At 41.4% G+C, this 15,130-nt stretch overlaps 1 protein-coding gene across 1 annotated transcript; it reads left to right on the top strand.

Annotated features, from left to right (window-relative positions):
- Positions 1–7,026: 7,026 nt before the first annotated feature.
- On the top strand, positions 7,027–7,716 carry LOC138876364 (uncharacterized). Its single transcript, XM_070155276.1, has one exon. The coding sequence runs from the start codon at positions 7,027–7,029 to the stop codon at positions 7,714–7,716; it is 690 nt and encodes a 229-aa protein (XP_070011377.1).
- Positions 7,717–15,130: the final 7,414 nt, after the last annotated feature.

Raw genomic sequence — 15,130 nt, 5'->3', positions numbered from 1 at the left:
TTTATTTTATTTTTTGATTTATTTTTGGAGTAGTTTTCGTTAAGGCAAAAATCACGTGCTCACAGCTGCCCCTCTTTGTGCTGTATAAACTCTTACATACTCTTAGACTTATGTTAAATGCTCATGACTGGTGACACCCCGATGTCGGGTTGTGTTTGTTTCTGCAGTTGATATATTTCACTCTATTTTGGGATTTATCGCTAATATGACTTACTTATGAATTATTATATCTGTTAATTTATTTGGGGGTTTGTGTTGGTTGTTCTTGTCTTCACGAGAGGCGCCATCACGATCGAATCTGGGTTTAGAGTCATGACAAGTTGGTATTAGAGCTTAGGTTACATAAGTCTCATGAGTCATGAGCAGGTTTAGTAGAGTCTCGCGGATCGGTACGGAGATGTCTGTATTTATCCTCGAGAGGCTGCAGAACCTTTAGGAAAAATTTCATATTATTGAAATTCTTGTCGTGAAAATCTGTTGATTCGAGTACTGAACTTATGTTATTCTATTCTCTCACAGATGGTGAGGACACAAGATACCGGTCAGGATGGACGACCACCAGTACCACTAGCTGTGGCCACTAGAGGCCGAGGATGTGGTCGAGGTCGTGGTAGGGGCAGGGGTGTAGCCCGCACAAATGCTAGGGCAACACCTGCAGATCTACCAGCCACCCAATTCAGGATCAGGTCCCAGTTGTGGATGCTCTAGCAGTACCAGCTCAGGCACCAGCTGTGCCCATTGTGATTCCGGGTCTTCAAGAGGCCCCACTCAGATTCTATCAGTATGCACTGGTGATATGCCAAAGAATTTTGGCACTTTTCATACAAATTGCTTAGATTTTAGCTTGTTTTAAATGCAATAATCTTTTATACTTATATAATTTTAGTGTTTTTGCAGTGTATGATGTTTAAGGACCTAAGAGCATGGAAATGAAATTAAAAGGCCACAAAAGGACAAGAAAAGAGCAAAATGCATTACAAATGTGGAAATGCGGACCGCAAATCCAACATGCGGGCCGCATAATGCTCAAGGGAATCGCAAACCCCAATAGTTTGTTGGACAAAGTCTAGTGCAAGAAATGCGGTGCAGTCTGCGATTGCATAATAGGTTTGCGGGCCGCAGAATGGACCGTATACTCATAACGAAAGTTGCTAAAGGTGGATAATGCGATGCAAAATGCGATCGCATATCTTCAATACGGACGGTAGAACATGAATGCGATGAAGGCCTGGAAACTAGAGTTTGAAGATGCGATAGCCATGGCGAGAATGCGGACCGCATGTCTGTTATGCGACAGATATGCGGTCGCAAAATTGACCGGGAAGGGTATTTTTGTCCGATTTTTGTCCCGATTTTTTACGCACTATTTTATAGATTTATTGGGGTTTTGTGGGGGCATCTTGTCTTGTTTTTGAGCTACATTCCAAGTCTTTAATATTCCTCTCTTATGGAAGCTTTTGAAGGAAGAATCATGCCCTTTGTAAGCTTTATGGCATTAAATATTCTCATCCTTTTGTATTTTAGCATGTGTAGCTAACTTTAAATACTAAGGTTGTGGACCCTAAATGGGTGTTATGTTAATGGGTGTTTAACATTGAATATATGTATAATGGTTGGTTGATATATATATTTATTTCTCATTCTTCATCTATTGTTGGTGGTTGCAAACATTAACAAGTGTCATTAAATTCTTTCTTTACTTGGAAAAGTGAGTTGGGATTTGGTAGAAGTAAATATCAAAGACTCAAGGCTTTAAACCTTGTTTAATAGAATCGCTTAGGAATAAGTGGGTTTTATTTGGCATATATTGACTGTTCTTAATTGTAACTCTTTTATATTTGAAAAAATCATAAAGAGGAAATACTACCCAACTATTGGAAAATATTGGGTACTCATTTAGAAATCATTTGCATATCTAAAGAACCTTCCATTAGAAATATATCATATTAACACCGATAGCATTACACTTCATTGAAGGGGACACAACCTTGGTTTCCTTAATCAAATTATTTACATTCTCAACATTACAATTAGTTATTTCTTCAAACCAAAATCATATCATACTCTTGTTATAATTAACCGAATAGAATTACGACTTAAGTCAAGTAACACACTACTTGAGTAACTGTTTCACGCCTATTCCCTGTGGGATTCGACCCCAACCTTGTTGGGTTATTATATTTGACACTGACTGCCTTACACTATTTAATTAAAGTGTAATTTGAGCGTATCAAATTTTGGCGCTGGGAATACGGTTTTGAAATTACTAATTAGTGGGTGCTTTACTTTACGTCTTATTCTATTCCATCATACTTTGCTTTTTTTGCTTAGTGTTGATAGGAAAACATGGCCGGATATGAAGAAGAAATGGAGGGAGAAATGGAGGAAAATCCTTTTGCGGACATAGATAAGTACATCGAGGATACAAATGCTATTGTACCTCCGGTTGTTGGTGCTGCAACTTTCAAGGTGGAACATGGTTTACTCCTTATGATCAAAGCGGAGGGGTTTTTTAGGAATTCCATTGATAATGATCCGACATAATATCTTAGAAACGTTTTGGGTGTGTGTGTGATACATAAGCAGAATAGCGTCTCTGATGATGCCCTAAGGTTGAGGATGTTCAAGTACTAACTAGCTGGGGACGTAAGGAAGTGGCTTCAAAATATGCCACCAAACTCCATTCATTCTTGGCCTGAACTTGTCTGAGCATTCTTAGCTAAATGGTTCCCGCAAAGTAAGAAGTCTGAGCTCCGGTATAAAATCTTCTTTTTCAAGCAAGTACCGGGAGAGCATCTACATGAGGCATGGGATCGATTCAAGTTATATTTGGTGAGGTCTCCCAACCATGGTTTTCTGGATTCTATCTTGTTGGAAAAATTCTACATGGGTTTGGATCCTATGAACCAATCTATAGCCAAGAATGCAGCTGATGGATCTTTCATGGACAAATCATTCGCAAGAGTCACACAAATACTTGACAAAATGGCAAAACATAATCAAGCATGGCTCTCAAAAGACACCACCGGTGGAATTGCATATGGTTCTCCTTCCTTGACCACCATGATCAAGGAAAATCAAGAGAGAGATCAAGTGATTGCAGGTCTTGCCAAAAATGTCAATGTGTTGACAAAGATGTTCATCGAAAGCCAAACGAAGAAGGTAAATGTGGTGGAGTATGTGCAACTTATATCAAATGAAGACTTTGAGGAGGCAAACTATGTCAACAACTCTCAAGGAGGTTATCAAAGGCAACAATACCAAGGTCAAGGACAACAAAATCAGTGGAGGCCTTACCTCTAAGGGCAAGGCAACCAACAGTGGCGAAATGACCAAGGTGGCTCATATCAAGGAAATTGGAATAACAACAACAACTTCTCAATTCAGAGTTCAAACCCGTATGTCCATCCAAAGGGTCAATATTCACATCAAGGTTCCTCAAGTGGTTCCAAGTTGGAAAGCATGCTTGAACAGGTATTGCAAAATCAAGAGAAGTCCAACACTTCTATGAGGAATATGACCGAGCTTGTTGGCTCGAATACTGCATCCATTAAAAAATTAGAGATGCAAATGAGAGACCTCTCTAGGGAGCAAAATCCGAAGCAAAAAGGGACACTTCCAAGTGACACAATTGTGAACCCAAAGGGTAGTGGGAGTGGTCCAACTTCTCATGTCATGGCAATTACTACAAGGAGTGGGAAGGTACTATAAGGAGAGAGTGAACAAGTGGTTGAAGTTGAAGAGTCCGAACAAGAGGTTGAGGTTGAAGAGCCAAGTGTTGTTGAAGTTGAAAAGGTTCCGGAAGAATTGAAAGTGCAAGAAGAAAACTGGGAATAGATAAAGGAAAAGGTAAAAGAGACATCAAAAACTCTGCCACCTATTCCTAGACCTCCTCCATTCCCTCAAAGACTTGCCAAGATGGTTGATGATAGCAAACTCGAAAAGTTCTATGACATTCTCAAGCAATTATCAGTGAATATTCCATTTGTGGAAGCATTTCAAGAGATGCCGGGTTTTGCTAAATATTTGAAAGACTTGATTAACAAGAAGAGAACCGCCAAGAATGACATGGTGAATGTGACTCACCAGGTTAGTTCCATCATTGCTACATCCACCGTTCAAAAGAAAGAAGACCCGGGAGCTTTCACCGTTCCTTGTACTATTGGTGCACATGATTTTGCAAGATCCCTTTGTGATAATGGGGCTAGCATCAACTTAATGCCTCTTGCCATTTACAAGCAAGTGAGGTTAGGCATGCCAAGTCCCACAAGTATGAGATTGCAAATGGCCGATCGTTCCATAAAGAAACAGGTGGGAATTGTTGATAATGTGCTTGTTAAAGTGGGAAAGTTTCATTTACCACCGATTTCGTAATCCTTGATTGTGCGGTTGACAAAAAGATCCCTATCATTTTAGGGAGACCATTCCTAGCCACAAGAAGAGCACTAATGGATTCGGAACGGAATGAGATCAAGTTCCGTGTGAATGATAAAGAGGTCACATTCTAAGCAAGTAAGGGTATGAAACTACCACATGAATATGAAAGAATCTCAGTGATTGATGTTGTTGATGAAGTGGAAGATGCGGTTGAAATGAAGATGGAAGAACAATGCCTTAGTGAGGCATTGGCGGCTATTTTGGTAAACTTTGATGGTGAAGATATGGAAGGATATATGGAATCGGTCAATGCAATGGAGGGGATTGGGTCCTACACTTATGCTCCGGCAAAGCTCTCTCTCGACTTGGAGAATAGAGCCACTCCTCCCGTAAAGCCTTCTATTATTGAGCTACTACAACTAGAGCTCAAACCACTTCCACCATACTTGAGGTATAAATCTTTTGGCTCAAATGATACTTTACCAGTAATCGTTTCTTCTTTGTTGAATGATGTGCAGGTAGAACAATTGTTAAAAGTCTTGAAGGAGCATAGGCAAGCTATTAGATGGACAATTGCGGACATCCGAGGGATTCCCGCCGGAATTTGCAAACACAAGATCTAATTGGAGAGTGAGACGAAACCAAGTGTGGAACATCAACGACGGTTGAACCCGTCCATGCAAAAGGTGGTAAAGAAAGAAATCATCAAGTGGTTGGATGTCGGGGTAGTCTACCCCATTGCCGATATTTCTTGGGTGAGCCCGGTGCAATGTGTACCGAAAAAAGGAGGCATGACCGTAATTGAAAACGATAATGAGTTCATCCCAACAAGAACGGTGACCAGAGGGAGGGTGTGCATGGATTATCGGAATCTCAACAGTGCCATATGCAAAGACCATTTCCCTATGCCTTTTATTGATCAAATGCTTGATTGGCTAGCGGGAAGGTCATTCTATTGCTTTCTTGATGGATATTCCGATTACAACCAAATCAACATAGCATTGGAGGATCAAGAGAAGACAATATTCACTTGCCCTTATGGAACTTTTGCCTTTATCTGGATGCCATTTGGTTTGTGCAACACTCCGGCTACTTTTCAAAGATGCATGATGTCCATGTTTTCCGACATGGTGGAGGATTTTCTGGAGGTTTTCATGGTCGACTTTTCAGTGGTAGGTGACTCTTTTGAGCATTGTCTCAACAATCTTAGACAAGTGCTTAAGAGATGTGAGGAGACCAACCTTGTGCTCAACTGGGAGAAATGCCATTTCATGGTGGATGAAGGCATTGTATTGGGGCATAAAATTTCAAAACATGGCATAGAGGTTGATCGGGCGAAGATTGAGATTATTTCTAAGCTTCCTCCACCTACTTCAGTTAAAGGTGTTTGAAGTTTCTTGGGGAATGCCGTATTTTATTGGCATTTCATCAAGGATTTTTCCAAGATTGCAAATCCTATGTGCAAACTCCTTGAGAAAGATGCAAAATTTGTGTTTGACGAAAAATGCCTCAAAGCCTTTGAGGAATTGAAGCAAAAGCTCACCACGGCACCTATTATTATCACACCCGATTGGTCTCTTCCTTTCGAGCTCATGTGTGATGCCAGTGGTGTAGCTATTGGAGCAATGCTTGGCCAACATCACAACAAGGTTCTTCACCCGGTCTATTACGCAAGCAAGACACTCAATGGAGTGCAAATGAATTACACAGTGGCTGAGCAAGGACTTCTCGCCATTGTCTATTCCTTTGAGAAATTCCGGGCTTATTTGTTGGGATCCAAGGTGATAGTGTACACAGATCATGCTGCTCTTCGCTATCTCATGGCAAAGAAGGATGCAAAGCCTAGGTTGATTCGGTGGGTCTTGTTGTTGCAAGAAATTTGACTTCGAGGTCGAGGATCGCAAAGGAACGCAAAATCAAGTAGCGGATCATTTATCAAGGCTTGAAGAGGCAGGGAGGCCAAAGGGAGATCTTGAAATCAGCGATGCATTCCCGCATGAACACATATTGGCACTATCTAGCACTTTTGCTCCTTGGTATGCCGATATTGCTAACTACTTGGTAAGTGACCTTATTCCGAATGGATTTGAATCCTATCAAAAGAAGAGGTGTTTGAGAGATTGTCGGCAATACTATTGGGAAGAACCATTCTTGTTCCATATTTGTGCTGACAACATCATCAGAAAGTGTGTTCCAGAAAAAGAGATTATGCCAATTATAAAGGCATGCCACGACTCACCGGTTAGGGGTCACCATGGGGGAAATCAAACGGCGGCTAAGGTGCTTGAATGTGGTTATTATTGGCCGTCGATCTATCATGATGTCAATCAACTGGTCAATGCTTGTGACCAATGCCAAAGTCAAGGATCAATCTCCAAGAGGCATGAAATGTCAATGCACTTTGTGATGGAGATAGAAATCTTCGATGTGTGGGGAATTGATTTTATGGGTCCCTTCGTAAGCTCTAGTGGGATGAAATATATCTTGGTGGTTGTGGACTATGTGTCCAAATAGGTTGAAGCAATTTCCTTACCAAACAACGTGGCAAGAAGTGTGACCACATTCTTAAAGAAAAATATATTCACTTAGTTTGGCACTCCTAGAGCCATTCTTAGTGATGGTGGGTCTCATTTCTGTAATAAGGCTTTCATGGGGTTACTAGAGAAATATGGTGTTAAGCATAAGGTGGCCACACCTTATCATCCCCAATCAAGTGGCCAATTTGAAGTTTCCAACCGGGAGATAAAGAGCATTCTAACAAAGACTGTTAATGCAAACAAGACCGATTGGTCAAGGAAGCTAGATGAAGCATTGTGGGCGTACTGTACGGCATACAAAGCTCCTATTGGCACTTCTCCTTATTGGTTAGTCTTCGGCAAGGCTTGTCATCTACCCGTAGAATTGGAGCGCAAAGCCATGTGGGCTTTAAAAAGGTTGAACTTGGATTGGGCTAAAGCTGCAAATTTGAGGTTAACACAACTTAATGAAATGGAGGAATTCTGTTTCAATGCATATGAAAGTACAGCTGTGTACAAAGAAAGGATGAAGTTTGTCCATGACAAAAAGATCTTGAAAAGGGAGTTCAAGTCGGGTGACTTGGTTTTGCTCTTCAACTCAAGGCTCAAATTGTTTCCGAGCAAGCTCAAATCAAAACGGTCCGGTTCCTTCAAGGTGGTCAATATTTCTCCTTTTTGGGCTGTGGAACTAGAATCAGAGTATGGGCTCCGAACCTTCAAAGTGAATGGCCAGCGAGTCAAGCACTACTTGGGTACAGATGGAGAAAAACACTTAGTGGAGCAGTTGGCTCTCAAAAATGATCCGTGCCCGACCAATGAGTGAATCCAAAGGAACACCAACTTCATAGTGCCCCGACGTTAAATCAAGTGCTTCATGGGAAGTAACCCATGTGTGGTAACACACTTTTTGTACTTTAAATTTTTAATTTTTGTTAAATAGATTTAATTAAGCAATTTAAAGTGTGTGTTAGAGTGCAGGGGATTCAAAAGATTATAAAACTGGGTAAGATTGCATGTGAAAGGGAAAAAATCACCTTGGGAAGTTTGCTACACATATGCGATCGCATTTTAACTATGCGGACTGCATTGTGGTCGCAAACCCAGACAGTATGTTTGGCAAAAATTGGTGGTAAGAATGCGGCAAGGAGGTGCACTTTGCGGACCGCATTTCCATTATGCGACCGCATAGTGCACCTCATTTTGGACCTCAAGCAATTCAAATTGAATCCACCGCATAACACTTATGCAGTCGCATAATGTGTTATGTGGTGACGTACCCATCTCAAATCTCCCAGGTAAATCCCTCGCATCTCTTCAACATTCACACAATTTCAAAACAAAAAGAAAAAATTTTTACAAGAAAGAAACAAAACAAAACGAAAAAAAAGAGAAAGGAGAAGGCAAAACGGCTGGTGAATCAAATACGTAAGGCAACACCTGTGAAATCATCTCCCCAGTGTGCTCATTAATCCGTCACTGGTATGTTTTTCTTGTCCCGATTTCATCCTTGCAAACTTTAATTTCAATTATGTTTTTGTTTCTCCTGTTTTTGTTTCATGTGTTATTTTCCCTGATTGTAGTTGGATGTCAGTTCATAATGTGAGGAGGTTCTTGGTTAGGTAGTATGTTTGGGGTGCTAGGTAGTAAAAACTAGGTCTGCCATGGTTGAGGGTTGAATTCTAAGGTTGAGAACGATGGGTTTTGCGGATCGCATAATCAAATTGTGATCCGCATTTTTGCCGCAAAAGTGAACCCTAACTGGCTGAAGAAGATGACAAAATATGGCAATTTTGCGATCGCATAATTGATATGCGGACCGCAAAGTCACCGCATACTGAGACAGTTTAGCTGGTTTTGTAACATGCTGTTTGCGGCCAATTTGCGATTGCATATCCAACTTTGTGATGGACTTTGCGATCGCATTTTGTGATTATATTTTCTAAGCATTTAAGTATGCGATGGTTATGCGAACCACATAATGGATATGCGATCGCATAATCCATCGCATACCTAGATCATTTTAGCAGGTAGAGAATTTGCGACAGGTTTGCGGTGCGCATAGTGGTTATGCGATCGCATTTCATGTCGCATACTTTCAATTTTGGTATTTTTTCTATTATTTCCTACCATGTTGCTCACATTTCATTTCTGTGCAGATATGGCTCCCAAGAAATATACAGCCTCTTCCCAGAAAAGGGCCTCCACCAGTCGTCAAGCTCAATAAGCAAAACGTTCACGACCGGACCCTACTGTTACACTTCCCTCCCAGTTTGATGAGGAGGAGACCTTGCCCTCAATTGACCTACAAGTTGAGGCAAGAAGGAAACGAGGAGATGACTTCCAGCTCAGGTTTGGGGTCGAAGGATCCTGGGAGCTATATAGAGAAGGGCTAACAAAACGAAAAATCTTGGCCGAAAAACAATTGAGTTTGAATGGGTTACAAGAGTAGTACCCCCACATATGGGAGAACATCAAAGCAAGAAAATGGGAGGGCTTCACTGAGCTGCCTAATGACTATAATGAAACACTTGTCCGTGAGTTTTATGCCTCGTATGGAGCCTCCAGGACTGCTCACCACAAATGCAATAGGGTCTTCTCTGACGTTGTATTGGTTCGGGGGAAGCAAGTGTTCGTAGTAGTGAGACCATCAATGAGTTTTACTTCCCTGACTGGAGCCCGAGCATAGCTGAGTATGCCACCAAATGGGCAAATCGGGATAATGAGCGTAGCTGGATAGCTTCTGTGATAGCCAAGGGGAACCCTGCTTGGATCAACCCGTTGTACAAATATTCAACGAGGATCTCACACGAGAGGGAAGATTTTGGCTTAGCTTTGTCACCTCTCGATTGACACCTTCCAAAAACAAGACTGACATAAGCATTGAGAAAGCTCTTCTCATTGCATGCATTATGGCGGGAATCAAGATTTATGTGGGTGATTTTATCTTCCGAGAGATAGGGATCCGGGCAAAACAGACAGCCACGTCACTTTCATTCTCCTGCTTGATCACAGCCCTCTGTAAGGCTCTGAAAGTCCCTACCATGACACACACTAACAAGACAGAGAAGGCGCTAAAGGATATTGATATCACGCGCATTAGTGATGCAGCAGATGTTGCTCCCCCAGAGGTTCAGACTCGGGTTCCTACTGATGTAGAGCCCTCAGATTCCCAGACTCCGGTGTCTCCTCAAGCTCTAGTTGCATCCATTTCCACTTCACATCCCACCTCTCAGTCCACCATTTCTCAGCCTTCTGCTACATTGCCAGTGGTTTCGAGGCTTGGTCTCTTAGCTCAACATGCCAATGATAAGGTAGACCAGCTTCTGAAGAATTTCCCCGTCCTCATCAAGCAAGCATTGACCCCTATCTAGTCCTCAGTGACGACACTCCAATAGCAATAAACATCTCATGGGGATCGCTTGATGCAGCTTGAGGTGCAGGTTGAGAATATAGAGCGGGGTGAGGTTAGTGACTTGCCAAAGATCCAGGAGGAAGTTGCCACTATGAAGACTGAACTCCACAAAATGACTCTGGAGTTCGATCTATCATCCTTCCTGCCCAAGGAAGGTGAGTAGGGAGCAGACACAACAGTACCTGGACTGGATATTGACTTCTCTACACTTATGACAAACACTACACCTCAGACTGTCGGGGCTTCCCAGCGTCCAGCTCCCCCTATACGTATTGACATTTCTTTTTGAGGAGGATTTTGGACACTTTCCAAAGTTTGAAGGTGGGGAGGCAAACGAGGAATATACTGAAGAGGATTCATGGTCCGAGAAGGATAAAGGCCCTCAGAAGGAGGGTAAGCAGAGTGTTGTCTCTACAATTGAGGATGAAGAACAAGCAGCAATTTAGGTGGCGATAGCACATTTGCTAGCAGACATGGTCACCCCAGCAGATCCATTGACCACTCAGCCATCAGCGGGCAAGGCTAGCAGCTCAAAGGCCTCAGCTCCAGTATTGGATCAGCCAGAGATCCCTCCTCCATTAGTAGAGGTCACTCCTCAGGCCGAGATCTCATCGGTTCCAACTTCAGCATCAGAGGGTGACCCCATCATCATTCAGCCGGCTTCCGACTCCCATAGCGCTTAGTGCACCTCAGGGAGCCCCTAAACTCTATTTTACATTCTTATGCATTGGGGACAATGCATGCTTTTTAGTTGGGGGTAGGATAGCCTTGTATAAATTTTTGTGAATTCAACTATTGTACATGTTTATGCTTTTGTGCTATATAAGCAAACTTCTGTATATATTTATGTTTGTGATTTTGTATATATTGGTGTTTTGTGGTTTTAGTACATAAGTTATCTTTGCATATAAAAAAACAAAAACAAAACAAAAAAAACAAGTAGATAATTGTATATTCATCTTTAGTAATTAGCAATTAATTCCCCTTGGTTTTTCTTCGCCGGGTTCTTTTTCAAGGGTGTAATAGTAGAACCAGGGCAGTAGAATTGAAACATTTTGACCGGTTTGGTGGAATTGTCTAGTTTCAAGCATGTGTGCCTGTATATAGCCTATACCCTTCCATTAATATAAAAAACGATATATTAACTGTGTGAACTTGAGGCTCGCTCTTTGACTCTATGTCTACCTAGAGTTATACTTGTAAATATGATGAAAGCTTTGAGTTGCTAAGTGTTGACTCGAGGGCTAAACACTATGTTGAGCCAAACAGTTTGTGTGCCATGTGTGTGAGTCTTTGTGTAAATAATTTTTGTGTTTACTTCTGCCATCTAGAACTTGTCTGGTTGGTTTTCGATGCTTATAATAATTACATTTTATTGGAGAAATGACCTTAGGCCGTCTTTGTGATTTTGAAAAACCAGTTAGCCTTTCAAGCCACCCATTGTACAAATAGTCACTAGTCACCCCACTTGAGCCTTTGACCTTTTCTTTGGCTACCTCATTACAAACCTTTCCTTTTTTGTAAAATAATTCCCTCTTTTGAACCTGTCCCTCCTTGAACATTGAGAATGAGGCTAGAAGCCTAAGTTGGGGGTGTGGTGTCAAGCCGGAAATTGGCAAGGTTGTGCAGTGAGTGTAGGAAAGCATACCTCAAGCTCCAAAAGCAAAAAAAACAAATCTTGCAAGAGAAAAGAAGAAAAAAAGAGTTGTATGTATATATACATATGGAGTCTTGAAGAGAATTAAAGAGGTAGTTAAGGTGGCTCAATGTTGGAAAAGTAGAAGCTAATGAGGGCTATGTGGTTTGAAAAGAAGCAAAGAGCAACAAGAAAGAAAAATGTGAATAGTGTTCAAGGAGGGTGTAGTCACTTGTACCCAAATGCTTATCCGACCCTTCCCTAAACCTACATTACAAGCTAAGTCCTTATGGGATCTCCAACTGAACGTTCTTAAAATAAAGCGATGAATTAAAATAAGGGCAATCCTATGGTATGGTATGTTGTAATACTTGAAACTTTTTGAGAGTGAGTGTATTTGTGAATTCGTCCCTTTTTGTTGTCATTGTAAATAGTGTGAGTTTGGGACTCTCTTTCTAGTGAGGGCACATGAATTGTAAGGTTGGACAGAAGTTGAGTTTTTGAGTCAAATGCAAGTGCACTCAGCTGAGGGTAACATTTTGTCAAATTGGTCGAGGCTCAAAGTTTCACAAATTGATTAGTTTCTTTGTAAAAATTGATGGTTCAGGAAGGGTAAACAATCAAAAATCCATGCTTGTAGTACTGACAACTAACACCATCCACAGTCACTACTGTTTTAGTATCATTTAGATGGAGTCTAGAATAGGATAGTATCGTTTTAGTTGCTTGAGGACAAGCAAGAGTTTAAGTTGGGGGTGTTGATGTGCCGGAGAATTTCGGGACTTTTGATACAAATTGCTTAGATTTTATCTTGTTTTAAATGCAATAATCTTTTATACTTATGTAATTTTAGTGTTTTTGCAGTGTTTGAGGTTTAAGGACCTAAGAGCATGAAAATGAAATCAAAAGGCAACAAAAGGACAAGAAAAGAACAAAATGCATTTCAAATGTGGAAATGCGGACCGCAAATCCAACATGCGGGCCGCATAATGCTTAAGGGAATCGCAAACCCCAACAGTTTGTTGGCCAAAGTCCAGTGCAAGAAATACGGTCCAGTCTATGATTGCATAACAGGTTTACGGGCCGCAGAATGGACTGCAAACTCATTATGAAAGTTGCTAAAGTTGGATAATGCGATGCGAAATGTGATCCATATCTACAATGTGGACCGTAGAACGTGAATGCGATGAAGGCCTGGAAACTAGGGTTTGAAGATGCGATGGCCATGGCAAGAATGCGGAACCATGTCTGTTATGCGACAGATATGCGGTCGTATAATTGACCAGAAAGGGTATTTTTGTTCGATTTTTATTCCGAGTTTTGACCCACTATAAATAGATTTATTGGGATTTTGTGGGGGCATCTTGTCTTGTTTTTGAGCTACATTCCAAGTCTTTAATATTCCTCTCTTTTGGAAGCTTTTGAAGGAAGAATCTTGCACTTTGTAAGCTTTATGGCATTAAATATTTTCATCCTTTTGTATTTTAGCATGTATAGCTAACTTTAAATACTAAGGTTGTGGACCCTAAATGGGTGTTATGTTAATGGGTGTTTAACATTGAATATGTGTATAATGGTTGGTTGACATATATTTATTTCTCATTCTTCATCTATTGTTGGTGGTTGCAAATATTATCAAGTGCCATTAAATTCTTTCTTTACTTGGAAAAGTGAGTTGGAATTTGGTAGAAGTAAATATCAAAGACTCAAGGATTTAAACTTTGTTTAATAGAATCGCTTAGGAATAAGTAGATTTTATTTGGCATATATTGACTGTTCTTAATTTCTACTCTTTTATATTTGGAAAATCATAAAGAGGAAATACTACCCAAATATTGGAAAATATTGGGTAGTCATTTAGAAATCATTTGCATATCTAAAGAACCTTCCATTAGAAATATATCATATTAACACCGATAGCATTACACTTCATTGAAGGGGACACAACCTTGGTTTCCTTAATCAAATTATTTACATTCTCAATATTACAATTAGTTATTTCTTCAAACCAAAATCATATCATACTCTTGTTACAATTAACATAATAGAATTACGACTTAAGTCAAGTAACACACTACTTGAGTAACCTTTTCACACCTATTCTCTGTAGGATTCAACCCCAACCTTGTTGGATTATTATATTTGACTCCGACCACCTTACACTATTTAATTCAAGTGTAATTTTAGTGTATCAACTAGCCTAGCTTAGGCGGTCTCAGTTACTACAGTTGCAGCTACTTCTTAGGCCAGGGGAGACACTCAGACTCCTGCCGCTCGCACACCTGAGCAGGTCGTGCAGGGACTTCAGACACTGGGGACACATCTAGCCCAGCCGGTTACAGCTACTCAAGACTATATAGCTCCTGTCATGCCAGAGCACGAGCAGCGCAGGTTGGATAGGTTTGGTAGACTTCAGCCTCTAACTTTCAGTGGTGCAGAGGGCGAGGATGCCCAGGGTTTCTTGGACAAGGGTCAGAGGATTCTTCGTACAGCGGGTATTCTGGAGACCAACGGGGCCGCTTTCTCTACTTTTTAGTTTTTTGGAGCTGCCTTCACTTGGTGGAAGGCTTATGAGAGGCGTAGGCCTATTGGTGCAACACCTCTTACCTGGCAGCAGTTCTCCATTCTCTTTCTGGAGAAGTGTGTACCATAGTCTCGTAGAGAGTAGCTACGTAGGAAGTTCGAGTGGTTGCATCAGGGAGAGATGACTGTGACTCAGTATAAGATAAGGTTCTCGGAATTAGCTCGTCATGTTGTTTGGTTGGTTCCTACAGAGAGAGAGAGAGAGAGAGGATTAGGAGGTTTGTTGATGGCCTCACGTATCAGCTTCGTATTCTCATGACTAAGGAGAGGGTGTCGGGTGCTACTTTTGAGGAGGTTGTAGACATTGCTCGTGAGATTGAGTTAGTTCATCGCCAGGAGATGAGAGAGAGGCCAAGAGGCCTCGGGGATCTGGTAGTTATGGTGGTGCTCCTTCGAGGGGTTAGTTTTAGCACGGCAGAGGCCGTCCATTTAGGCATGCTCAGCCAGCTCGCCTAGGTTATCATGGGGCATAATCGGGTCATGGTTCTCACAGCTCACATCAGGGCCAGTAATCACTCAGTGCCCTTCCAGCCTAGAGTTCGTCCTGTGCTCCCTCAGTTCAGGGCTCTTCTATGCCAGGTGCATCTGCTAGTCATTCTGGTGCTA

This window comes from Nicotiana sylvestris, chromosome 8 (assembly GCF_000393655.2).
Source record: "Nicotiana sylvestris chromosome 8, ASM39365v2, whole genome shotgun sequence".
Taxonomy (NCBI): Eukaryota; Viridiplantae; Streptophyta; class Magnoliopsida; order Solanales; family Solanaceae; genus Nicotiana; species Nicotiana sylvestris.
Note: the sequence above shows the minus strand (reverse complement) of the source record. Positions and strands in the feature narration are given on the sequence as shown.